Source organism: Rhinatrema bivittatum, chromosome 11 (assembly GCF_901001135.1).
Source record: "Rhinatrema bivittatum chromosome 11, aRhiBiv1.1, whole genome shotgun sequence".
Taxonomy (NCBI): domain Eukaryota; kingdom Metazoa; phylum Chordata; class Amphibia; order Gymnophiona; family Rhinatrematidae; genus Rhinatrema; species Rhinatrema bivittatum.
Genome location: NC_042625.1, coordinates 75,901,538 through 75,927,680, shown reverse-complemented (window position 1 = coordinate 75,927,680; position 26,143 = coordinate 75,901,538). Strand labels below are relative to the sequence as shown.

The 26,143-nt window shown below is 49.1% G+C and overlaps 1 protein-coding gene across 2 annotated transcripts; it reads left to right on the top strand.

The window, feature by feature from the left end:
* The first annotated feature begins 1,607 nt into the window (after positions 1 to 1,607).
* TGFB1 (transforming growth factor beta 1) lies at positions 1,608 to 23,398 on the top strand. 2 transcript variants are annotated; one of them, XM_029570991.1, is made up of 8 exons: positions 1,623 to 1,713; positions 2,105 to 2,649; positions 11,648 to 11,826; positions 13,497 to 13,611; positions 15,482 to 15,559; positions 16,033 to 16,177; positions 16,340 to 16,493; positions 22,489 to 23,398. In XM_029570991.1, the coding sequence occupies exons 2-8, from the start codon at positions 2,304 to 2,306 to the stop codon at positions 22,645 to 22,647; spliced, it is 1,176 nt and encodes a 391-aa protein (XP_029426851.1). In that variant the 5' UTR covers positions 1,623 to 1,713; positions 2,105 to 2,303; the 3' UTR covers positions 22,648 to 23,398. The 2 variants fall into 2 exon arrangements, with proteins under 2 accessions (XP_029426850.1, XP_029426851.1); XM_029570990.1 differs by having other exon boundaries at positions 1,608 to 2,649.
* The last annotated feature ends 2,745 nt before the right edge of the window (positions 23,399 to 26,143 follow it).

The following is a 26,143-nucleotide window of genomic DNA, read 5'->3' as shown; positions in this document are numbered from 1 at the left end:
TGCTTGTCTTTCCTTTCTGTTTTGCCCGTTACTCCCGGGGCGCTTGTCCTGGAAAGCCCCGTGCGCCAGGGCCTGCGTGCGGCTGGCAGGGGGAACGAAAGTTCCGAAACGAAAGGCTTTACGCCTGTTCCAGAGGAGCGGGGGGGGGGGGGGAAATACCCCAGGAGTCCTGCAGTTTCAGGCAGCTGCACCTGCCAGATCGCGTCTCTGCTTGCACAACGCCCCGGCTCGGGCTCCGGTGAAGTTTGGGAAGTTCCAGGTGGCTACCGAAAGTGCAAGCGCGACTTGGTGGTGATTTCCACGGTCCTGCCAGCAGGTAGCGATGGGCACCCGGCCAGAGGAGCGAGGATCCGGGGAAATTCCCCTGCGCCTTCTGGGACTCCGGGTGGCTTCAAAGAGTCCAGGGTCAAGAGCGGGGAAGCCCCCGTGTGATCGGGCTCTGCAGGCCCCTGGCAAAGGTACTTCGGGGACAAAAGCAAGAGGAACCGGTTACAAGAAGGGCAGAGAGAAGTGGGATTTAAACCAGGTCCCTTTTTTTTTCTCCGTTTTCAAGGATCCTAAAAATACTTCCAAACTTCAGCCAGGACTTAGCCTGGCTGGAAATTCACACAATGAAATGCTGGTTTTTCAGGGTTAGGTGCCCGAGTCCCGCCCCCTTTGCCAGGAAAACCGTTTTGTACTGCTGAGAATAACAAGAATCAAGTTGGCACAGTAATCTCACCGGCCACTGCTATCTAGACTGAGACTAGAAAAGGAAGAAGAGTGAGGGAGGTTTGAGGCGTTTGTTTTTTTTTTTGCAGTATCCAGCCAGGAAGGAGTTAACCTGCAGCACAGGGGCGAGGGGCGAGGTACTGGTCCGGGAGCCTCCGAGCAGGACACCGAGCCCTCCCGGCCATCATTGCACACTTCTAGCTCAGGGGCTCTCTCTGGCTGCCAATGAGCGCCAGTTTAAACTTTACATGTTTTTTGTGTTAAGCGATTAACAAATTCTCAATAAATACAAATAGATCCACAGGCCGGTAAGGGGGCTGCAGTTTCTCACTCCTTATAACAGGCAGAGCCTGTTATTGACTCATAAGGTCCCTGCATCAGTTGCATCATTTTACCGTGCAGTTAAAAAACAAACCACCCAATTCATTTGCTTCTCAAATCACCCCCCAGCCAAGCCTAGCATTTTCGGCTCCTGGCTGGAGTCTCTCCTGCGACTTTCAGCCCCTGCCCCCCCCCCCCCGCTGCATTTTGCTGGAGGCTCCCCCACATGTGCCTTAAACAGGAGAAACCCCATTTTAATATCCCCCAAATGGCAACGGCTCCTCGGCACAGCTCTTAACAGCCCTTTTTGGATTCGGACTCCAAACCACAGGGAGAGCCAAATTGCAAGCAGGGGGAGAGCATGAAACAGCAGGATTAATTATCGCTCCAGAAAGTTATGAAAAATGCCAGCAAAGAGGAGGGGAGCTTAAACCACACACACCCACAGCCACAGCCACCCCTCTTCTAAAACCTCTAGCCCTGAAAGCTGAGCTGTTACTGCCTTCTACACTGTAATATCTCATCCATTACCCACGCATTTCCTGGGTGGAGCTCAGGCGAAGGGAGAAAAAGAGAAGAGAGAATTTATTTAAAACACAGTCCAGACCAGTAGCAAGTACCAGCAGGCAGGAGAGAGAGAGAGAGAGAGAGAAACAGACAGCAGAGTCCTTAAATTATAGGGTGAGAGAGAGGATGAACCAAAGTAAAGTAACACTTAGCAGCAGCTCTCCGGAGGCAGGAGCAGCCTGGAAATCCTTTTTTTGAGAGCCTGGGGCCGCCTGGATTCCCCTCCCCCCCCTCCCTTTACCCCTTCTGCTCCTGGGATGATGAATGAGAGACCGCTTTTGGCCCTCTTCGGCTGGGACCTGCCCCAGCTCAGGGCAGTTTCAGGCCTTTAAATGCTTCCTTCCTCTCTCTCTCTCCCCCCTGCAGGTTTTCAGAGGGTTGATTTGGAAGCAGAAAGCAGATAAAGGGAAGGAGGAAACAGAAGGGTTGTTTTTTTTTTTTTCAGTGTAGAAATTAGTTTTTGTTTCAGAAAGTTTTTTTTTAATTTTTATTTTTTTTTATGCAGAGCATTTCTTTCTGACCTAGACTGAGATCTTAACCTGAGTCTTGGAACTTTGGCTGACTTCAGTAACACAGATCAAGACCTCTTGAAACCTGACAACAGAAGGAGGAAGTGGCTTTTGAAGTTTCAGCGGCGCTGGGGTCGGGCTGGAGGTTGACAGCCCGGCCGCCCACCGCCCCTCCTGCAGCCCGGCAGGCTCAGCATGGAGCTCCCTAGGCTTCTGCTGGTCCTCCCTCTCCTGCTGGACATGCTGTCGGTGGCCCTGTCCCTGTCCACCTGCAAGACCATAGACATGGAGCTGGTGAAGAAGAAGAGGATAGAGGCCATCCGGGGCCAGATCCTGAGCAAACTGAAGCTCTCCAGCCCCCCTAAGGTGGAGAGCGAGGAGCTGGTGGTGCCCGAGGAGGTGATGTCCCTCTACAACAGCACCAGGGACATGATCCAGGAGATGGCCAAGGCCGCGGAGATCCTGGAGGAGAAGGAGGCGATGGAAGAAGAATACTATGCCAAGGAAGTGAAGAAGTTCCCCATGTACCGACCAGAAAGTGGTAAGCGGTGACTGGGCACCCCCCCTCCCCTCCCTGTGCCAGGTGCTGTTGCTTGCTGGGCAGGCTGCTCCTCTGGGGAAGCTGTTTTGAAGGAGGCTTTTTGGGCGGTGGATCTGTGTGTGATGGAGGTGTGGACTCCCAAGGAGCATGTCCTAAGTGTATGGCCTTATTCAAGCTCCTGGGCTGAGGTGACTAGGTGGGGGGGGGGGGGGGGGATTTGGGCAGGAAAGAGGTAGTTTGTTTTACCAAAACCAGAAGCCCTCCCCTGGCCTGGCACCGGGACAGTAAGCCTTCTTGTTGCCGAGTTGGGCCCCTTCCACCTCTTCCTAAAAATAAAAAAAGGTGTCTCCAAATTTAGCATTCTCATCCTGTTTTGGAAGGTTAAAACAACAACAACTAAAGAAGGGAATTTTACTAAAAAAGACATTCTTGGTTTCCATTCTAGACGAGACTGCCAGCAGCCTGGCCTGGACAAAGCAGGTTGGGATTCTTTAGTGGCAGGGTGCTTGTAACACCTTCAGCTGCTGTGCCACTTACAACTCCTAGGAGCTCCTGCTCCCTTTGCACCTTTATTGATTTTGATGAATTTGGAAGGGTCCCTCCACCCCCATCTCCCTGTGGATTTTCCACCCTTACATCCAGACTCTTGGTTCAGGGATCTTCAGAAATTCTTCCCCTTCTTTTGATCTCCCTGCCTTACTTCAATTAAAAAAGAAAATACTAAAATATAACGAACAGAGTGAAAGTCTACTATCTTTCCTTATTATTGGCTGGGAGACTCCCCACCAGCAGATCTATTTTTTAATTATCTAGAAAACAGCTTTACATTGAAAGAGAGGGCGTGCACGCTCAAGCAGACTTCCTGAGTGAATCCTGCGCTCAGCATATTTCATCGGAAAAGTCATCACCAGAGGCTCCGGTAGTGCTGCACTGATCCCAGCCTGCCTGCCGCTGACCCGAAGTTAGAGGCATGGGTGGCCTCCAGCTCTGGGTGAAATGTCTGGCTACAGAGTTTGGTTCTCAGTCCTTAGGGCAGGGAGGCAAAACAAGAGGAACTGGGTTTACGCCCAAGGGACAGTTGGGTAAACTGAAAGGTTTAGTGATTGACCCCCAAGATCACACAGAATCAGTGACAAAGCCGGGGATTAGAACTGCGGCACAGGGAGATACAGAGACTCGCTCCGAGGTCACACACAGAATCGGTGACAAAGCTGGGGATTAGAACTGCGGCACAGGGACACAAAGTGACCCTCCTCTCCACCCAGGCCATGCGCGCATAGTAAGCGGCAGAGCCAGGAGTTGAACTCTGACCTCCCTGTAACTCACCCGTGGCTTGAGTTTGCTGTTCACTGCGCTGATCAGCAGCACCGGGTTGCGGTGAACCTATGGTGGCCAAGTCTACTGGTCCTGAAGGGGCAGACCTGGAGTTAAAGCTCAGATGTTGGGCGTTTGGTTTGGTAATACAGGATCTCAGGTTGCGAACTCTCATTCCTCCCACGCAGCATGAATCTGAGAACCTCGGTCAGGCAAGAGCTCCAGCATCTTTCTTTCTGTCAGCTTAGTGGCAGGCAAGGGCCACATCATGGTCCCTTAACATCCGATTGAGGGTTGCTAGTACGTAGATGTAAAAATAGATAAATATCTTCAGAGGTAGTCACTGGGTTGTTGTGACTGAGGGTTGTTGTGTGATTGAGGTGGCAGCAGTGAGCCTTGTCATTCCTGTGCTGACAAGGTTCCCCAGGTGTGTGTCACGCTGTGTCTGTGTGTGTATGTACACGCATGTATGCATATTAGGTCTATGCCTGGGTATAGTAGCATGTGTGGGGGATGGCTGCATGTTTTCTTATGGTAAGTCATCCGGGTCAGATTATCTCCCCTAAAATTCTGCTACCTCCATATTATCCTAAAACCCCACACGACCTCATAAGCGAGGACCTACGCAAACAACACATTAACCGCTCCCAGGCTATAATTACCTGCTATACACAGCAGCGGGCAGGGGCGGGCCAGGCCATGCTGCCCACTGAACACTGTGCTGCATGGCTGCAGATGCTTCCTGTTACAGAACACATCCTGAGCTTTAAAAGTTGTTTCTTCTCTGCAGTAGAAGTGTGTTTAAAAAAAAAAAAAAAAAAAAGAGTAACTTTTAACCAGTAAACTGAGCAAACGTGGACTGGAAGTCAGAGCATATATAAGGGTTTTATTTATTTTCAGAGCAGGGGCGAGGGAAAGGAGTTTAGCCTTCTTGCCTTCCTCTATACCACTTGTCCACATAAACAAGATGATCTAGGGATTGGAGACTCTGACGGCCTTTGGCTCTTTCTTTCTGCAAAACACGTTGGAGCTGTGAGAACTTGGTGTTTGGGTGGTAGTGGTTTGTTGTAAACAAAACACCTCCCTGTTTGCAAGGGATAGTGCACAGGAAAAAAAACCCCAAAACCCCGGTGCACTAAATACCTCTTCCAAATACACAACACCCCCCTCCCTCGCAGCCAGTCCCTGAGTCAGGAGGAAAGTGATTGACGAAATCTCTCTTGACTCAGCACGCTCCTAGCAAAGCTCAATGAATCCTGTATGTTTTGTGTGAACCTATAAAACACCCAGAGGGTTCTGAAACGTAACCACGAATCAACCCAGCCGTCCTCCGGAGGGACTGATTTATTTGCCTTTGAATTTCTGAGTCACTTTGTGGCGTGGCCCCAGGCCTCTTCAGCATCTCTACCTGCCCAGTCGGTGACCTCATCCAGCATCGAACCTCATCTGTTGGCTGATGACACGCGCGGCTTTGCATCACAGCAGGCACTGAGCAAACTGCAGCCATCTCAAGGGCTGTCTCTCAGCAGAGGCCCTGAGGTTTAAGGCTGAACGCCTCCAAGTCCAAACTCCTCTGCTTAAACCGATGTGGGTGTTCTCTATTCACTTTCAACCTCCTGGGGGGGTACAAAGCAACCAAAATCTCCCAGTGGAAGCGCACGACTCCTGACTTCCTCTATGCACCTATACCAGATTTGTCAACTGCCCAATTACTCTGAGAAACGCGACCTAGCTACTGTCGTACACGTACACTCGTCACCGACCGCATTGATTACTGTAACTCTCTCTTCCATGGCACTGCATGATACAATCTCAAACATCTCCAATTCTTGCAGAGTGTGGCAGCTGGACTTTTGGTACAGGCCAGATCCGCTGATCATACTACCCTCGATTTTGTGTGGGCTACACTGGTTGAGAGCAGGACAACATTTAAAATGTTTTGCTTTCTCATGTGTGAACCGACCGGCCCCTGAATATCTTTCCTAGCTTCTGCTCTCCCACACCCCCTTGAGGGGATTTTGATTGCCCCCAACAGGCCGTTCTCCCCTCCCCTCCACTGGCTGCAGCCAGGCTAAGGTGCACGAGATGTCACTCGCTCAGCCGCTCAGCCCCTGAAATACGGAACAAGATTCCCCTAGTGCTGCGGCGGGAAACTTGGTTACCTCACCATCCGGGAAAACGTCAAAGCTTGGCTGTTTAACCAAGCCTTCTCCTGCACTGCACAACCGAGACTCAGCCCTAGTCCTCCAGAAGTCTTCCTGACCGTGAATCCCACAAGCTTCGCCCACTTCCAGGCTATCTCTGATTCTTAATGTCTGTTACACCGCTGTTTAACATGTTCCATACCTACAGATGCGCAATTCCTACCCAAACGCCGCCTTATTCCTATCCAATGTTGTACATATTGACTAGAAATCTCCTTCCTATTGGTTATCCTATCTGTATGTATTCATTACTTATGCAGGCAATAAGTAATGAATATGCAGATGATACAAAATTGTTCAGAGTAGTTAAATCACAAGCAGATTGTGATAAATTGCAGGAAGACCTTCTGAGACTGGAAAATTGGGCATCCAAATGGCAGATGAAATTTAATGTGGATAAGTGCAAGGTGATGCATATAGGGAAAAATAACCGCAATTTAGGTTCCATATTAAGCTCAATTTAGGTTCCATATTAGGTGCTACAACCCAAGAAAGAGATCTAGGCGTCATAGTGGATAACACACTGAAATCGTCGGTTCAGTGTGCTGCGGCAGTCAAAAAAGCAAACAGAATGTTGGTAATTATTAGAAAGGGAATGGTGAATAAAACAGAAAATGTCATAATGCCTCTGTATCGCTCCATGGTGAGACCACACCTTGGATACTGTGTACAATTCTGGTCGCCGCATCTCAAAAAAGATATAATTGCGATGGAGAAGGTACAGAGAAGGGCTACCAAAATGATAAGGGGAATGGAACAGCTCCCCTATGAGGAAAGACTAAAGAGGTTAGGACTTTTTAGCTTGGAGAAGAGACGACTGAGGGGGGATATGATAGAGATGTTTAAAATCATGAAAGGTCTAGAACGGGTAGATGTGAATCAGTTATTTACTCTTTCGGATAGTAGAAAGACTAGGGGGCACTCCATGAAGTTACATGTGGCACATTTAAAACTAATCGGAGAAAGTTCTTTTTTACTCAACGCACAATTAAACTCTGGAATTTGTTGCCAGAGGATGTGGTTAGTGCAGTTAGTATAGCTGTGTTTAAAAAAGGATTGGATGAGTTCTTGGAGGAGAAGTCCATTACCCGTTATTAAGTTCACTTAGAGAATAGCCACTGCCATTAGCAATGGTAACATGGACTAGACTTAGTTTTTGGGTACTTGCCAGGTTCTTATGGCCTGGATTAGCCACTGTTGGAAACAGGATGCTGGGCTTGATGGACCCTTGGTCTGACCCAGTATGGCATGTTCTTATGTTCAAAACCTTGTTATGTTATGTAATCCACAAAAGATGTGGAGAAAATGCAAAACACACCAAATAGTATCAAAAAAATGAGTGTGGTGCTACCAGGTAGTTTTATGGTCTGATAATTCATATAGTGACCATAGGTTGCGTGATTGTGTTGTCAAAAATTGAATTAATAACAACTGTAGGTAAATCAAAATCAACAGTGTGTATTAATGCTCCTCTGGCCCCACCTGTTTTTTTTTTGTAATCCGCCTGAGGCCTGCTTTTTTTTTTTTTTTTTACGAAAAGGCAGAATATCAGATGCGTTGGTTCTGCCTGAGCTGGAAATACAAAGCAGCAGGAGGAAACTGCCAGGTCTCCCCCCCCCCCCCCCAAAAAAAAATAACCAGGAGACCAAAGCGTGATGCATTATAAGGGTGATCCTGTGAGCAAGGCCATCTTAGGCTGGTGCAACAGACGTGAGTGCACCAGGCCCTGTGATGATCGCATCGCTCAGGCCTGAGCAAGGCCCTGCTAGCAGGAGGAAGGAGCTGAATCAGATGTGTGGACCCCACCTCTTCCATGCATCACCATTATCGTTGTTTATTTAGGACGTACTTTTCCAGCAAAAAAGAGTTCAAAGCGGTTACAACAGTGAAATCAGTAATTGGGTGCAGTTACAATTAAATGTCAAAGTCAATAGCAGTGGTTTGTGGTTTTGGGCTTTCACTTGGGGGTGCTCTGGAGGGCGTTTCGGCATTGGTACGTTGGAGGGAGCGGGAGAGGGAGACCCCATAAGCAATAGCAGCTCAAGGAGGAGGTAGTTTAGTGGTGCAATTTCTGAGGGTCAAAGGTAGTCTGTGATGATGTAAATAGTGCGAGATGTTAGAGCTCTCTAGTGGTGTTAATGAGTGCAGGGATGGCTGGTGCTGAAAGCTGCTTTGAAGAGCCAGGTTTTTAACTCATTTCCTAAATGTTAGGAAGTCTGGGGCAGGCCAGATGATCCAGAGCCTCAAAGGTCCTTTTCCTGGTGCGGGTGAGGCGCGTAGCTCTGGGGGACGGTGTCACACGGCGGGCTTGAGACCATGAGCGAGGCGGGCAGGCTGGGTTTTAGGGGCTGATGGAGCTGCCGAGGTAGGCAGGGGTCGGCTCTTTCAGGGATTTCTAGGCCAAAATCAGGATCTTGATGAAATTGGTGTGGACGTGTTGGCAGCCAGTATTAGCTTTTTAGGACTGGGGGCGATTTGCTCAGATTGGTGCGGGCAGTAGCGTTTTGTATAAATTGAAGGGGGTGGGTAGGGTGCTGGTGATTTTCTACAAGTAATGTGTCACAGTAGTCCAAGCATGAAATGACAGTGGCCCAGATAAGAGCTGCGAACGCCGAGTTGCTTAGTAATGGGCAGAGCTGGAAGAAAGCTGCTCTGGTCACCGCTTGGATTCGAATCTTGGTGCTCAGTCTGCAGTGCAGAATGAAGCCTGAACTCCTGGCTTGAGAGCTGAGTGCTGTTCCCCCTGGGCTCACTGTCGGGGGAAGGGGACTGGGATCCTTCCCCCCCCCCCGATCCAAAACATCTCTGTCTCTTTTGGGGCTTGAGCTTGTTCAGGAAAAGATGATGGCAGCGGATTGTCAGTCAGCTCAGAGCTTAGGAAAAGCCCCACTCCAGCCTAAGGATGGCCCGGCCTGTGCCTGCACAAAGGGCTGACGGCCGGGTCTGATGGATTTCCGTACCGAGAGCCGGGGCCTGACCATAGGGGCAGAATACCAGAGCTTTCAGGGGAGGAGGGGGTTACTTTTTGTAAAATGTAGTTGCAGAAGCTGTGTTTTTTTTTTATATTCAGCTGTTGATTCTCATGTTGCTCATTGGATGCTCGGGTGCGTGAGAGATGATCTGTGACACGGCTGTTGCTGGGGCTCACACAGACAGCATTTTAAGCTCTTTAACCGGTGACTTAAAAGGGACATTCTGCAGGGTGGGTAATTATTACTTGTCCTGCGGATGCTGGCGTGGGTGGGAGGGTGCATGAGGGTTACCTGCCTCCTTTCCTTGGGGTTTTGCTTTCAGTAGATTAAAAACAGAGAGTGGCGAGGTTTTGCTTGTGATATTTCAGGCTGGTCCACAGGAGGGGCCTTGTTCTGTTCCCAAGCAGGGCCAGCGGAAGCACTGGGCAAACTAGGCCTAGGCCTACAAATCAGGAGGCGCGAGCCACGTGGGGCCGCGAGTGGCAGCGCCATCCTCTTTGCCGCTCTCATGGCCCCACATGGCTCCTGCCCCCTAATAGGGGTGGCAGTGTGACCGGGGTGGGGGGGTGGGGGGGGAGCATAGCAGAAGATGCCTAGGGCGCCTAATCCCCTTGCACCAGCCCTGCTCCCAAGACCCTTATAGAGAGAAGGAGAGGGCCTCTGGCACATGTGATGTCAGAAGGGTCACAGCCCGGGCAACCTGTGGTTAACAGTTTTCCAGCTTGGATTAAGGAGGATGTGATCTGCTTATCAGGTGCCAACTCTCTACCCCACAACCCGCCCCTGAACTCCACTTGTATATCAGAGGATATGAAAAGGGAGAGGCTGGCACCAGCTGCTGCACGTGCAAACTTTGTGTGTGCATGTGTGTGTGTGTGTGTGTGCGTGTGTGTGTGTTTGTGTGTGTGTGTGCATGTGTGTGTGTGTGTGTGTGTGTGCATGTGTGTGTGTGTGTGTGTGCGTGTGTGTGTGTGTGTGTGTGTGTGCGCATGTGTGTGTGTGTGTGTGTTTGTGTGTGTGCGTGTGTGTGTGTTTGTGTGTGTGTGTGTGTGCATGTGTGTGTGTGCGTGTTTGTGTGTGTGTGTGTGTGCATGTGTGTGTGTGCATGTGTGTGTGTGTGTGCATGTGTGTGTGTTTGTGTGCATGTGTGTGTGTGCATGTGTGTGTGTGTGTGCGTGTTTGTGTTTTCATTGATTCGAAACCTGAGACAGCAGGACTGAGAGAAAGAGAGAGAAAACTCCCTTCAAGATCTTTATCTGGGCCTGACTGAGAGCCCACGTTCCTAGCCATTCTGTGCCTATGGAGAAAGGCATTGTCGTGAATCGTAAGAGTTTACAAACATTAGAAAGGATGTATAGTTTGTTTGCGCCCTCCGGTGAGAACAGCCCTTGGCCTCCATCCTGTGTCTCCAGTGATGTTTCACACACGTTTCTGGGCGTGTTCAGGATGAATTCATTTACAATATTGGGATCCTCTCTGGACAGTGAGGACGCGCATCTGTACGGGTCGTGTTCCCAGTTGGTGGGGGGGGGGGGGGGGGCACAGATGGTTGCTTGGAACCAGGTCCCTCTCTTCCTTGACCCACTCCTAATACGGGCCCTGACCTACTGCAGCCCCCAGGGCTGACACGTGCTGGACCGCCCTTGATGGTGCCTGCTCCTGTTCAGGACTGGGTGGCAGCGGGCAGCAGACTCCCAGTCCTGTGCCATCTTTGCAGTTTGATAACCTCCATGTTAACATGAGGCCTTCGGCTAATGCCAGTCTCCCTCCCAGCTCCCAGCTCCTGTCTGCTCAGTTACTTCAAATGATTTTGTTTTTACAAGTTTTGACTGGCACTGCACAGACAGAATGGAACCGAGAGCTCAGAATGTGCTCTCTCTTCTACAGTTTTCTTTTGACCCTGTTGGACAATAACTGCTTTCGACAGATTGCTTTGGTTATAGAAAGAATATACCTTCTGGGCTTGGTCATCTAATTCCACTCTGAAGTAACGAAGAGTAAAACAAAAAAACGAAGGTGATTTTTAACGAGGGAATGGAACAGATGTGTTGCTGGGAGTCGCAGAACAGGAATGCACGTAGCTAGCACTCAGAAGGATCATTTACACACAGGGACTTTATCCTTGAAGATACCAAGGATATAATTACAGGTTTCTGCTATATCCTTTGTGTTGCTGCCTCTCTACGGAGGACACCATTCTAGTACTTTTGTAATGTTTCTGTCGTGGCCTCCCTGTACCCAGTGTTGTACCAGATATTCCTTTTGATCATGGGGAGCGTAAGTCATTTTCTGAGGGTCCCATGGTTGACACTGGGGACAGAGTCTGAACTGGTAGGTTATATTAATGCTAAAACATTTGGGCCCCCTGCTGCCCTCTGTACCTCTGCTGACCTCCCTCTTTGTATTGAGCCTCAGTTGCCCTCTCCCCTGCTCTCTTCCCAGGATTGTTTCTCAGGGTCTGGCTGGCTTGTTGCTGGAACGTTACCCCCCTCCATTTTTCTTTTGCAGCTGGCTCAAGCTCATTGTGTGAGGCAAATGAACACGATCTGGTCTTCACGTTCAACGCCTCGCTGATCCGGGCGCAGGTTGTCAGCGAGTCCCTGCTCCACCGCGCTGAGCTGCGCATGCTGCAGGTCATGTCTACCCGGGCTGAGCGTGGAACCGAGCAGCGCGTTGAGCTTTATCGGGTACGTACACCATCAGTCGCTTTTCCCTTCTCCTGCAGTCACTTTCTCATCCTTTGCCTTGGTGAACTAATAGGTGAAAGGATGCAATGAATTAAAACTGACCCAAACCTCAATGGTGTTAAAGGGACACTGTTGCTTTTTCCATGGACTCGTCCCTTCTTGAAAGCTTTGGGAGTTTGATAGCCCTGATTACTTACGTCTTTTTTTTGTTGGCTCCTTGATGTCCCTTCGTGGTCCTGTTTGGTTTGCTCCTTTTCTGTTGGCCCAGTAACATCCCTTGGTGACCGTGCCGGACGTTGGGTAGCTACGATTACTAACTTCATGCATCTTCGTGCTGTGACGGCCTTAAGGGCTGAGTGGCTCCAGTTGCTTGCCTTTTTTCTGTTGGCCCAGTGATGCCATTGGGAGTTGAGTATCTCCAGTTGCTCGCTATTTCTGGGACCAGTGCAATAAAGTGTGCTCAGCCTAGTGCACAGATAAAAGTGCGGCCGGACGCACGTTTTGGATGCACTAGACTAGCAACCACATTCAAAAAGAGGATTAGCACATCCAAAATGCGTGTTCAAACAAACGCGCAGCTAATAGCGCTCATCACATGTAAATGCCATGCAGATGAGGCTACTAGCTATTACCCCCAGGGCAGAAAAATGCCGGTCGCCTATCGCACCTTTTTAATGCAGCAAATTTAACGCCAGCCTTGGAGCTGGCGTTAAGTCTCACCGCAAGCCAAGGGAGCGAGAAAAAAACCCCCAAAACACTGCTCTCTTTGGTTCCTCCTACTGAGTATCATTGCGATACTAAGATCTACTATTTGTGGTGATGAAAATTAAAGGAGCGTGTAATGGGCTGATAGCCAAGAAAATATTTCTGGGCGCACAATGCACACGCACAATGTACATGCTCCAGGGCGATGCTATTGTGTGTGTGTGTGTGTGTGTGTGTACTGTGTGTGTAAATCAACTGTGGGGGCGAGAAAGCGGACGCTCGTACTGAGCGCACATCCGCAGCCCCTGGGCGCCAGATGCTTTTGAGTGCTAGGGACGCACGGATTTTACCCAGCGCATCCTTTTTAATGCAGCTGCTCATTCAAACACAGCAGCGGGCGCTCAGGAGAGGCGGATGTGCACGGCCCCTCTGTTGGCTGTGTCTCTGTGACATCCCTTGACGAGAGTGTCGGGAGCTGGGTGGCCTCTGTTGTTTACTCCTCTTCTGTTAGTGCTGGGATGGTGTTTTGGCTCTGCCCCCCATGCTTTTTTATTTTTATTTTTTTCTGTTGGTTCGGTGATGGCGTTGGAGGGCACAAATCACTTGCACCTTTTTTCCTCGTAAGGCTCTGGTTTAAGAAATGGATTTGCCCTTCTGGTTCTGGTACAGTTGCCTGTCGACGGAGCTCCATCTTGCTTTCCCTGATTCTTATGGCTCTTTGCGTCCTTTGATGAGAGTGGGCCCGCTCCTCCGTGCATGATATTCTTCTTGATCTCCCTAATTTAAAAGCAGCATCACATAGGCAATAAATGATACTCCATTAGCCCAATGTCTCTTCTTCGTGTTTATTGAACGGGGCAGTAGTGAAGATTGAATTTGTCCTTGGTTCAGCCGTGCCCCCATGGCCAAGTTTTGCTGCGGCTCAGAAGCTGATGTTCGACCCTCTTGTCTGCCCTTCTTCGCAGTGCACTGCACGGGGGACCTCGCGGTACCTGGCCAGCAGGTTTGTGAAGCCCACCTCCGAGGAGCGTCTCTCCTTTGATGTGACAGACACCGTACGGCTCTGGCTGAATGCGAAAGGTGAGGTGGAGGGGGGGGGGGGGGGGCGGGATCGCGGTCACAGTGCTGGGGGAAGCTGGATGGAGGCTCCCTTAGCTGGGAATTATGAGAGTTGCATCTCCCAAACTTTCTGGGTAGAAAGAGCCTGGAGTCATTCCTCTTCCAGCTTCTGCAATTTGCATGCCCTCCCCTGCAGATAGGTCCATGCTCGGCACACGCTATCTCTTTATTGTCCCTGCCCGCTCTTCTCAGTTCCTGTATTTGTTTCATTACTCTTGGGCTTGCCTTCTCTGCTCCTCTCTCAGCAGCTCCTGTATCTCTCTTTGTAGTGCTTCTGCCCTTTTCAGTTGGTGGATTGCTTTTAATGAAGAAACATTTAATGGAAAAGTAAATTTAGCAGCAAACCATTCACTTTTTCTTCAATAAGAAACTGATCCCTTCCTGTGATTTGTGTATTTGTTTGACATTCATTGCATCTTTGCTTTAATTTACTTTTTTGTTTTGCTTTTAGCTACTGTAGAGTGCAAATGGCATCTGAAGTGCAGGCTGTATTGTACCTGTAGACATCACTGTGACGCGATCTCCTCAAGCTCCCAATGGCATTATTTTGGGCATAACACCACCCTGACTTCAGAAGCTGTTTTCATTGTTGCAGGACATATGTCACCCTAGATAGCATAAATGTGTTACTTGTTTCTGGATCCCAGGCATCTGGCTATAATTTCTGCTGGAGTCGGACGACTGCTCTTGAGTTGGCTTCACAGCCCAGCTTTGCATTAAAAAAAGGATCTTCTGAATGTGTTTCTACTACTACTACTTATTTCTCTCGCACTACTCTGTGTACACAGCACTGTACAGATACACAAAAGTGGCAGTGCCTGCTCCTAGTCAAGACACAGATACGAAGCAATTAAGAGGCTTCAGGAGCTTTATCAGAGAACACAATGTTGAGATCAATGAGGTTATGATCAGGGAGAATCAGGGTTTGAGATTTAAAAATAGCCTTAAAAGGAAAACTTTTAGGTGGGATTTGAGTCTTACTAGAGAGAGTATGACCCCTTAACCCATGAAGGCTGTTCCAGGCAGCAAGGTGGAAAGTGCAGAGCCTGGAGCTGGCCATGGAGCTTACCCAGCGACCAGAGATGCTGAGGAGGGGTGTAGGGAGAGTCAGGAGAAGTAATTAGGAGCTGCAGAGTGAGTGCATGTGTAGGCGAGTAGGAGAAGCTTGTGGAGAACAGGGCTGTAACCAGGGTTGGAAAAATGACTGAAACGCAAGTGCGAGCTGGCAGTGGATGAAAAGCTGGGAAAAGTACTGCTCTCCTCCTACCATGTAGGTTGGAGGGTAAAGGGAAAGAGGACTGGGGATCAGAGTGGAGAGATAGTTGGAGGGGGGAGGGGAGAGAGGGGCAGATATACAGTATGCTTGCCTGCCCAAGGGCGTTAAAATGCCTGGTTACAGCTCTGCTTCAGAGGAGGGGTTTACCTAGTCATGATGACATTGGAGGGAGATAAGTCAGACAGCTGAATCTGGCACAGCCTGGAGGTGAGTTTGGAGGAGGTGAGGATAGAAGGAGCTAAAGGGAGAGAGGAATGAAGTGGGGGAGATAGAGGTATAATAAATCTGTCAGATGGGCCTAGTAGGCCTGCTTGGTGAGTGCCATAGCAGACTGGAATTTGAAATGTATGACGTCTGCATTCTTACCTTCCACAGAAGTTAATGAATGAGTAGATGAATTAACAAATTCTTTCCTTGCGGGGGCAGCGCCTCCCAGAATAGAGCACCAAGGAGGATGGCGGTGCTTAAAAAAAGGGCAGATGGAGATCCAGAGGGACAGGGAATACCAGAGTTTCTTCTGTACATAACTCCCAGTTTCTTTTCTCTTGTTTTCAGATCAAAATGAAAGCTTTAAGCTCAGCATTGCCTGTTCTTGCAATAAAAGCACCGAAGATTTAAAATTAAGCATTGCAGGTAAGGAAATGTTTTAAAAAAAAAATCTGTTCCATAGGTTTTAGAACCAATTAAAATTTCAGCATGTTGGCCCCTTGCTTGTTTTTGTTTTTGTTTTGCTTCCCTGGGAGTCGCTATGGGGGCTCGTGTGTCGTTATGATGTCACAGATATCCTAGCCGTTATAGACCAATCTGGAGCCTGGGTGCGTGCGAGGTCATTGGTGATGCTGTTCTGTTGCTCCCAGGGCTCCGCTTAAAGCCTTTCCTCAGAGCAGCAGGGAGCAGGGCCTGCTCCCTGCCGACTGGGCTCTTGACACATTGCATGGCAGGCTGTGGGCATTAGTCTTTCTTTACTCTGGCACGGCTCCCTGGCAGCTACAGCTTTTTTTGGGTTTTTTTTTTTTAGGAAAAATGTCTGAAAAGACTTTAATAGCCTCCCATAAATTTCTGACCAGTTGATGGTAGTAAAACTGTCATGGCTCTTGCTTTTAAAGGTCTGGAGAGTAAGAGAGGGGATCTGGGCGAGCTCCCAAGTCCGAACCAGCCTTACCTGCTCATCATGTACACGCCCTCGGACCGGGCCAATCACCTGCAGGGTTCGCGCCGTAAGCGGGCCGTGACCACAGAGTACTGCTCAGTGTGAGTACAGCCGCTTGCTGCACATCACCCGCTGGCGCACCTCATTCTTCAACCTCTCTCTGCTCTGTAATGTCATTGCTGTCGTACACGGTATTGCTTCACTGGTTTGTGCTGGTGAACCCTCCTGGTCCCTCACCTTACGGTCTCTCGTCCTCTTTTCAGACTGGAGGAGAAGAACTGCTGTGTTCGCCCGCTTTACATCAATTTCCGAAAGGACCTCGGCTGGAAGTGGATCCACGAACCCAAGGGCTACTACTCCAACTTTTGCATGGGCCCCTGCCCCTATATATGGAGCTACGATAACCAGTACAGCAAGGTAAGGGAGGGGAGAGGGCTGGGGGGACCTTGTAGCCCGGCGGTAAAGTGTCGGTGCCTTTGAGAGAGCAGAGGGAGGGTTCTCTGGACCTCCCAGTCTGGCAAATGGATGATCCACGGCTCTTCCGCCCCATACTCTGCACATGGCAGTCCCCCTCTGATGGAAGGGGACGCCTACCCAGGCATCCCCTTCCGACCACGTCACTGATGCACGGCCCAGGCTGCAGCCACTTTATTCAGTGGCAGTGGAAGATTTATTTTTTTTATGTGCCATGATGCAGGATGTTCTTTTTCTGACCACCAAGGTCAGAAAAATGGCCTTGGTGGGCTAGATTGGGCCCACTGGCCATATTTTCCCTTGGCCTGAAATTACGCTTTAAACTGCAGCACTTTCTCATAATGTTCTTATGGCTAAAAGCTTTCTATGCAATAAAGAAACCCAAGCCAGTTTCAACTCCCCCCCCCCCCCCCTCAATAAAACAACTACTAAAATTCTATTGCATAATTTATGCCACCATTTCTAATACAATAATTCAACGCAGATAACAATAAAACATCCATAGTTGTTATCAACAAACAAAACATCACATTAAACACATAAGATATTCAAATGCTTTCCAAATCGTTCAACCAGTTCTTCTATGTGGGAGGGTCCATCAAGCAACCATAAATGGGACAGAACCACAACAGGAACCCTGTGTCTCCAGTTCTGCAGCAAACTCTACGTGTCCACGGAAACACCACCAGTAATGGGCGCAGAGCAGAGCTAAGGTGCTTGCAAGAATGTTCAGCTTCTGGTGCCGACTCCATAACAGCAAAGCAAACTCCCTCCACAGAGGACGCAAAGCTGCAAAGCCCACACCCTGTGCAGCAAGCCTGCCATCCCAAAACAAGCACCAAGTCCCAGGACTCAAACAGCAAAAACCCTACCTGCCAAAGGGCAGCCTTGCACATATTGTACACAAATACACCTCCCAGTGGGAAAACAGAAACTGACACGCCAGCAGAATATTGCACCTTCTTGCAGTTTGACAGCACACCTGCATCAGGCCAAAAAAAAATCTCTTGAACCTGAATGCAATGGTGAGAAGTGGGAGGGAAGAGACTCACTTTCAACAAATTATTTTATTTAAAATATTTATATATTTAAAATATTTATATACCGTTTTACCAATACAAGACTGACCAAAGCGGTTTACAATGGTAGTAACATAAAAATTCAAATAAGATAAAAATAATAAAACAAAGTTAGAATAAAAATACAAGCTACTTCATGATCAATATAAATAAAATTATAACAAAAGAAGAACATTAAAATAATTAACTGTTATTTTTAAAGTAAAAATATAGAAAGAAAAAGAGGAGACACAAACATAATTATCAACAGATTATATTGTGCGTTTGTAAATGCTTCTGATGTCTTATTAAGTAACAGCTGAAATTTATTTTTTAAGGAAATATAATTTGATTACAAAATTGAAAATCTAAATTATTTTCTGCCATGCAACGTGCGCTACAGTGATTTAAAAGACACTACTTCCATCAGTCCATCAGACCTGTTTTCCAGCTCAATGCAAGATGCAGCCAACCTTCAGCAGACTCCCAGTACCTCCTTTAGGCCTCAGCCACTTATGAGACGCAGCAGGGAGGGGGGGGGGGGTTCCAGGTGAGGGTCTGCTCTATTTTTTTTTTCTTTTCCAGGGGTGCTGCTGCCCCCCCCACTATTGGTTCTGACTTCACATCTGGAAAGAAAGGCAGATGTTAGAGGCTAAGAAGAGAAGGAGGGGGTGGAGGGCCTGCTGGAGGGGAAAAACGGGGAGTTTTCCTGGAAAGACGTTAGCACCTCCTCGCCCAGATGCCACAAGGCCTTCTTGCCACAACTGGAAATACTCTGTAATAAGACACCTTAATTTGTCCTTATTACAGAGTGGCAAGTGGTAGGTGGGGAGGGGCGGGGATAGTTGCAGCAGTCGCGTCTCTTGTTTTCTGTACGGTGGTTTGCTGCGCTTCCACTTACAGAACAAGCCAGCAGGGAAGAGTGCAAAGTCAATGCCAGAAAAATAAGTGAGAGAATGCAAAGGAGCTGTAAGTGAGAAGGCGGGGGTAGGTACAGCCCGGGAGATTCAGAGGCGCAGGGAAAGCGCCCATGCTGAACTAGGTGACATAAGACAGCCTTACAGCAGCGGAAGCAGAAAAAAAACCCACAAATAGCTCAACCCCCAAACAAAGAAGTAAGCCATCAAATCTTTGGCTACGTCTCCTGTTCATTTCATAAAAAGCCCGGCCAGTTTGCGTCAGGACCCCATCCACCTGGTGGAGCTTTGCACTTCGGATGGGTTTTGAGCCGGTGAGGGCCGGGATGGGCCACACGGCTGCAGGGGCCCGCCCTGTGTGTGCGGTGCGCCTATGTGTGGGGGATGGGGGCGGGCGGGGTCCTGACACATCTTTTTACAGCAAGGTGTCTCTGAGAAAAGGGAAAATGAAGTGACCCTGCTAGAGTGCTGTACACTCACCGCCTAAGGTGTGTGTCACCTGCTGCTTTTAAAGCAAATGAAATCTAAACTCAAATAAAGGAAAAAAAACAATCCCACTTCTCGGTGTAATTACCTGTGCAAAACTGGGCCTGCCGGCTTCAGCGCTGAATGGTAACACTGTAAGGAGGAGGATGGCAAATGCGTGCCTTGGATCCGTGCCCTTGCAGCTGCCCCGAGGGGTTTCTGCTGCGTTCCACCTGTGGGGACAGATCATCCCCTTCCCTCTCCTCCAAGCCCACTCACACGTGGCGGGAGGTCTCAGGGGATGCGAATCCTTGCATCTACCTGTCCCTGTTACAGTGGGAAGGAGGGGAGGCGCAGGCAAACCACCGCTCCCTTCCACCTAAGTACAAGATTAGGAAAGCTACTTGTCAAAGAGGATTGATGGCTCAGTGATGAGGTTAACTTAGTAAGAAAACAATAACAATTTAGACAGTCCCTGAGGGACCTATTTCCCTGCATTTCGTGTATTTAATTATTTGGTATTTATATACTGCCAGTACCGAAGTCCAAGGTGGTGAACAATACAGCATGCACAATTTAAAACAATCAAGAAAGAAACGAAATAAATACATAAAACTAGCAAGATAAAGCACAGGCATCATAACAGTTCAATAGCCCAATTACGGCTCAATCAAATGCAAGTCTACGTGGACGGGTTTTTGAAGAGGACTTTACATGTCTTTGTGCTCGTAAGGGAGAGAGTTCCCAAGCCCACCCTCTGGTCTCTGCTAGATGAGAGGGAAGTCCAACAGCCCCCTCTGGGAGAAACGCAAGGCACAAGATGGATTATACTGGTGGAGAAGTTCATTAGCCCAGGGAAAAGCAGTTTGTGGGCTAACATTGCAACCTTTCAAGTGACTGGCAACCAATGGAGGTCTTTAAGCAATACAGAAATACGATTTTGCATCGGAGGACCGGAGAGGAGATGAGCTGCAGGGCTCATAGAGCTGACACGACATATAGCGAATTGCAATAGTCTAATAATGGGACCATTCGTAAATGACATCACGATCCGACGGGGGGGAGTTACCACTTTTGTGACGAGGGATTGAAAATTTGTGATGAATTGTGATGAGAGGGGAGGAGGGGGTTGATTTCAGGCCAAAATAGTATGATGTCATTTATGGATGGCTCCAATGGCAAAATCAGAGCCTGTACAAGGCATCAATCAGTTAGGGGTAATGATGGGTTTACGTTAAGTTAAGTTAATGCACCTAACATAAAATCCTGAACGAATCACGTCCAAAATTTCACCCGAGGACAGAGTTGTACTACAGTGTTATCAATCCAAAGCAACCGAGGTGCTGTAATGGGATTGCACTCCTCCCTATAATCCACAGCTAAAAGATGAGTTGTATCATCTTTCATAAGAGCACAGGGTGCCCGGCAGGCACGAGAGCCAGGAAAGAGAGCAGGGAGTGCTGAGGCACCCAAAGTGCATGCAACAGCACTCTTACATCAGAAGAGACACCTCCACCAGCTCTCACGGGCTCGTGCATTTACAGCTCCCTTCTTTCCGGCTGGCTTTCAAGTTTCCCATCCATTTTAAGTTCAAAGGCTGCATTCCCATCCCCTGCATGCAAACCAGGCAGATGCGATTGTTCCAGCTCTTCTTATTTTCCGTCACAGATGTATTAAGTTAGCCCAATATCTTATGTATTTAGTTTGACTCTTAACCCACTTGTTCACTGTGAACTCTTCTCGCGAGTTTCACTTCTAGCAATGCACAGCAAATAAATACAAATTCTGCATCCAGCAGGTCAATAACAACACAAATTCGCCAAAGCATAGCAGTACAGTTATTCGACCAATATAAATAGCATTGTGATAAGACTTTAGAAAGCAATTATCCAAGAGAAGGTTTCCGCTTTGCTTGATTGAAAAGGAAATGGAAAATGTGTAAACATTTCAGGTTAAATCCCCAACCCTTCTTGCTGGAACTGGTGGAGAAATGGAATATAAGGAACTTATTCTGCAACTGATAACTGGCCACCAACTTTGTCTTGGCAAGGAAGTGGAAATCATTAAGGAGTGGAGAGCTGATGCTTTTTGACAAATTAGCCAAGTCCCTGAAAGGGGAATGGGATTTCTGGGGTTTTTTTTGTGTATGTAAGGGTCTGCAACCTGTTTATGGACAGTAACATGTTGCGAACAGTACCGGGATGGTGCATTACGCAGTTGCCTGAAACGAACGGGGCGGATTTACTCATAAGCGAATGTCCGAGGGCAGCCACCCTACCTGCGTGAGTCACTCATTCCACATCCCTGGCTGCCGCACCGCGCCGCTACAGCGGCTGTTCTGCCCCGCTGAACAGCAGACGCATCTAGTGGCCGTTTCCTTCCAACCGTGCCTGTCGGCAGGCCCATTGCTGCCGCTGGATTAAACAGTGCCTTGTGGGGAGGGGGGCCCTGGAGGAGAGGACAGCCAGCTGTCCACATGCCAAAGGGCAGCCAGGGGTACAACTCCACCGCTGGATTGGCGAGATCTCAGTTTTTTTCATGTAGAGGTCTAATGGGGACCGTGTTACTTGGCTGCTGAATGTTTAAAAATATTTTAACAGAGAATGTCTACAGTACCTGAATGGAATCTCCTTGAAAAGGATCACCAAAGGCAGAATGTGAATACAAATAAATAAATTAAGTGAAAAAGAGAGAGGTTTTCTTGCCCCTGTTTTCAGAGAGAAAGGTAGATTACAGGAAATTCTTCAAGCCCTTCCACAAATGACTGCTGTATTTGGTTAACCCATTTATTTTTTGGTCCTGGTAGTGGTAGTTTCCTTCTGCCTTTGGGGGATTCCAGCTCACATCAGAACACCTTGAGCCTTCCTTTAGAACTCGCGAGGGAGGGGGGTTGTCCAATACACTTATGTTACCTCCCTCCCTTCCACCACCACCACCCTTCATGGTCAGAGAAACAGCAGGCATCTGAAATAACCCCCTCTGCTCACCTTCTACTTTCGTGAAGCTGAAAACAAAAATACAAAAAGAGGCTCCCAGGTGCTCCCTATAGCTTGGTGTCCAGGGGCTCTGACCCTCCCTGCCCCCACTCCACCACTGACCCAGTCATTTGCAAGGGCAGGTCCTCAGCCAGGGGCCACGTGCCAGGACTCCTCCGGGAACCCTACAGTCATCACCCCTAAGTCTGGCCACCAGGTGCCACCATTGCATGTCAGCTGTGGACCTTCCCTCCCCAGGGTCTGTGAGTGCTACCTCCGCAGCATCCCCCCAGGTGGCCTCGGGAACGGAAGGCCGACATTTCTACAGCGCTGCACGACCTACGCGGCGCTGTCCTGACTCGGGGGGACAGCAGACAGCACTGCCGCTGAGCCAGCCCAATTATCACGTTTATTCGACCAGAAGTGAAAATCAGGGAGGGAAGTAGTGGTCATTAGTGGATAAGGGAAAACAAATGACACTTTTTTTTTTTTTTAATTCCTTTTTAACTCTGTCTTTCTGCAGGTTCTGGCCCTGTACAACCACCACAACCCCGGAGCTTCCGCCTCTCCCTGCTGCGTCCCTCAGGTCCTGGAGCCCCTCCCCATCATCTACTACGTGGGACGGACCGCCAAGGTGGAGCAGCTCTCCAACATGGTGGTGAAATCGTGCAAGTGCAGCTGAGAAGAGGCCCTGCCCGAGGAGCACGCACACCAGCCCCTCGGCCTTAGAGATCTCCTGGGGGTTATTTGATTGGTATTTAATTCTTGCTGTGCTCCTGGGGCCAGATGGTTTTATGTTTTGTTTTTTTTTTGTTTGTTTGTTTTGTTTTGTTTTTAAAATAACTCATCAAATGAGGGGTTATTTTGCCATGAAATTTTCCAATTTTTTTTGGGAAAGTTTAATTTTTTTTTTTATATGTACATGTATAATAATTATTTTTTAGAATTTATTTAAAAAAAAGGCAAAAAGGGGGGAGGGGGTAAAAAAAAAAAAAAGACAATTTCCGGAATGGCCCTAATATTTTAATTTATATAAAAAAAAAAACAAAAAAAAGTGGCAGGAAGGCAAGAGGTTGAGGAGCCTGCTGGAGAAAGAGGCCCTGTTCCCCTAGGACAGCAGCAGAGGGTGCACCCTCCCCTTCCAGCTCCACCCTGGACTGCATCACCAGGCTGACCCCACTCTGGAGCAGCCACCTCAGGGGTGTAAAGCACGTGGCAGGAACTAGGACCACTGATGTTCGGCCACCGACTGAAGCTGGATGGGAGAGATCAGCTGACACGGTCCCTGTGATTCAACCTTTGCGCTTCCCCGAAGGACTCCGCGCTGATACAAACAGGAAACAATGGACATTACATTTATTTTTAAAGAGGGGAGGGGGTAGTTTTTCTATCTTCCTTCCCCTGCTAATAAATGCTGAATGGAATTGTCAGAATTATGATTTTATGTTTTTGGCTGGGGATGGGGTTGCAGGGATGCTATAAACCCCCATTAGAGAGGGGCAGATAGGCAGGAAGGGAGTCCTGTGTGTCATTGGGAAATATTGACGAAAAGTGACACCCTCTCCTCCCCAGCAACTCCCGTCATCCTCGAGTTCTAATCCCAGCTCCATCACAGACTCTGCCCTGGTCCCCTGAGGAGGTCACTTTATCTCTTTGGGCCTCAGTTTCCCCAGCTGTAAAAGGGGATCCTCATCTGTTTAATCTTAAAAAAAAAAGAATAAGAAAAGGAAACTCTCTTGGGAGAAAATACGGGGGTTTGGAATAAGAGCAGGACCAGCTCTAGGCTAACTGAAATGGGTGCGCCTCTCCTGCTCTGGCATGGCGCTGTCTCCTTTGGCAGTGGATCCAGTACAGCATCTGTCTTTCTCTCTCTTCTATCCACCCCCCACCCCCGTTCCTTTTGCTCAGCACCCCCTCTCCCTCCCCCTGGACCCCTTCTCTATTTCTCTCTGCCTATATGGTGTGGAAGGGTACGGAGGGAGAAGGTGCCAACATGATGGCATCCCCTTCATTTATGGCGTTCTGTGCGGCTGCACAGATCACCCACCCCAAAAGCCAGCCCTGAATCAGCATGGTGGCACGCAGGCTGATAATCCGAGGCCTGGTACAGTCCCTTTGAAAGCGCCAGTCATGAGGCAGGCATCCTCTCTACGGTCTGCAAGGTGAGCAGTGTCAGAGATTAAGACTGGCAAACAATTATTCGGAGATTAGTAGCGGCCATGGCACATAACAGGCCCAAAGCCTCTGTCATAAGCCCCACCAGCCTCATTTTGTTTTCTGCGCGGAGCCGCCCAGCTCCTGGGAATCAAGAGCTGCATTTGCCAGCAGACAAGGAAATGGGACTTGTTCAGGTGTCCATAAAGGAGGGCTAGTCCATGCCTGGTTGGCTAGGGAATGTTTAAACATGCCATAAAAATTCTACATAGAAATACTTAAATGGAGCAGGAGAGAGACATTTCCTTAGCAGTCCATTAATTAGCTTTGGACCATGCCTTCCTCAGCCAGGGAGAACCGTTGACTCCATGTCATCAGGAATAGGCCAGTCCAGTCCTAGTTTTACTTCCCCTCCCCGCAGCCCCTCTAGTGTTTCTATGGATGTGTAGTCCCTGCTTTCCTTAGTGATACTGAAACCAAAAGTTCAAAGATAGGGCAAACCAGAACTGGCCCAATCTGGCCCCCATGGGATGGAGCTGCGCAAACGTGCTTTAAAAAATCTGAAGACACAGCTTGCAAATATGGCACCTGAGTATTAAGGAGCATGGAGAGCAAACTAGGCTTGTGGCTCATCCTTGCTTTGGGACTTCTTTCTCTGGACTGTTGTAGGACAAAACCTGTTTGAAACTGGTGCTGTGTGACAGATGGTGATGAGCTGGACCTCTCCCCTCCCCCATCCCAAGCTGCCTGTATGGAAAGAGGCCTTCTCTGATGGATTGGATAAATATCAGGCAGCAGGGAGGGATCTAGGTATCCTGGGTGAAAATCAGTGCCCTCCCTGAACCTCTCTTCCACTGTGGCACGATGGGATCCACTGTGGTCCATGTTGGACCTCTCTTTTGCTGCAGCGAGATGGGATTCGCTGCGGCCATGCTGGGCCTCTCTTCAGCCGTGGCAGAATTGGATATGCCCCAGCACCATGAAATGGGTGATCTGATGGTGCCCTGGGCACCCCCTCAGCTCACGGCACCTCAGGGCAACCACCCAGCTACCCAAACACCAGCTCCGTTGGGTAGGCTCACCCATACTGTCACACAAGAGAGAAAGAGAGGCCTGAAGCAGAGGCAGTTCCTCTACTAGGTGAAGTAGCAGTTGCCTATAGGGTGTCAAAGCTTGGGTGGGGGGAAGCTGCAACACCCCCAGAGAATTCCAGGTGCCGTCTACACACTTTGAAGGCACAGCACCACGAGCTGGAAGGGAATGCATGCTGGGTAGCGTGGGGGGGGGGGGGGGGGGAGTTATAGAAAGAAATGGCTGGGCAGAGAGGATTCTGGGCAGGTAGAGTGTCAAGAGGCAGAGGATGCTGGACACTGCAAAAAAAGGGGCAAAGGGATTGTAGTGATCAGCAGGGAGTGAAAGAAGAGGATGCTGGTGTGAGTGTGTGTGTGTTGGGGGGGGGGAGATGCTGGAGAGGGGAATAGAGAGATGGGATGCTGGGCACTGAGGACAGGGGGATGCTGAAGTTGGCAAAAGGTGAGAGCGAGAGGTGGATGCTGTGTCGGAACGTCTGCTGATGGGCAGGTGTGTAAGGAGGGAGGTGAAAGATTGAGGGTTCGCTTAGGGCGACTAGTACCCTTGCACCGGCCCTGGCTAGACGAGATGGAGGAAGGTGGGGAGAAATACTGCAGAGATGGCTGCAGTCATGGTCTGAAGAGGAAGTGTGACACTGGTAGATTAGGCCTTTTCTCTCTCATCCTATTTCTCCTGTTCGCTGAGGCTTCCCACGCGCTCACAGAACCCCTCCCCCACCCCCTACATACTTGGAGAGAAAAGGGCCTTATCACACGCTGGAGGGGCTGGTGGGTAGCCCGGCTTGTATTCCTAGAAACCTCATTTTTAAAGCTTCCTTCCTATCAAGAGGTCCCTGTACAAAGAAGCTCTGGAGCGGGTTGGGGGGGGGGGGGGGGGAGAGCAGCTTATTCCGAGATCGGGTGGAAGGATCGAAATAGTAATGGTCCCCAGTG

Coding starts and splice junctions, on each gene's coding strand:
- TGFB1 (XM_029570990.1), top strand. CDS start 2,304: ATGGAGCTCCCTAGGCTTCTGCTGGTCCTCCCTCTCCTGCTGGACATG. Junction 15,560..16,032: donor TTTAAAATTAAGCATTGCAG/GTAAGGAAATGT, acceptor TTGCTTTTAAAG/GTCTGGAGAGTAAGAGAGGG. Junction 16,178..16,339: donor ACCACAGAGTACTGCTCAGT/GTGAGTACAGCC, acceptor TCCTCTTTTCAG/ACTGGAGGAGAAGAACTGCT.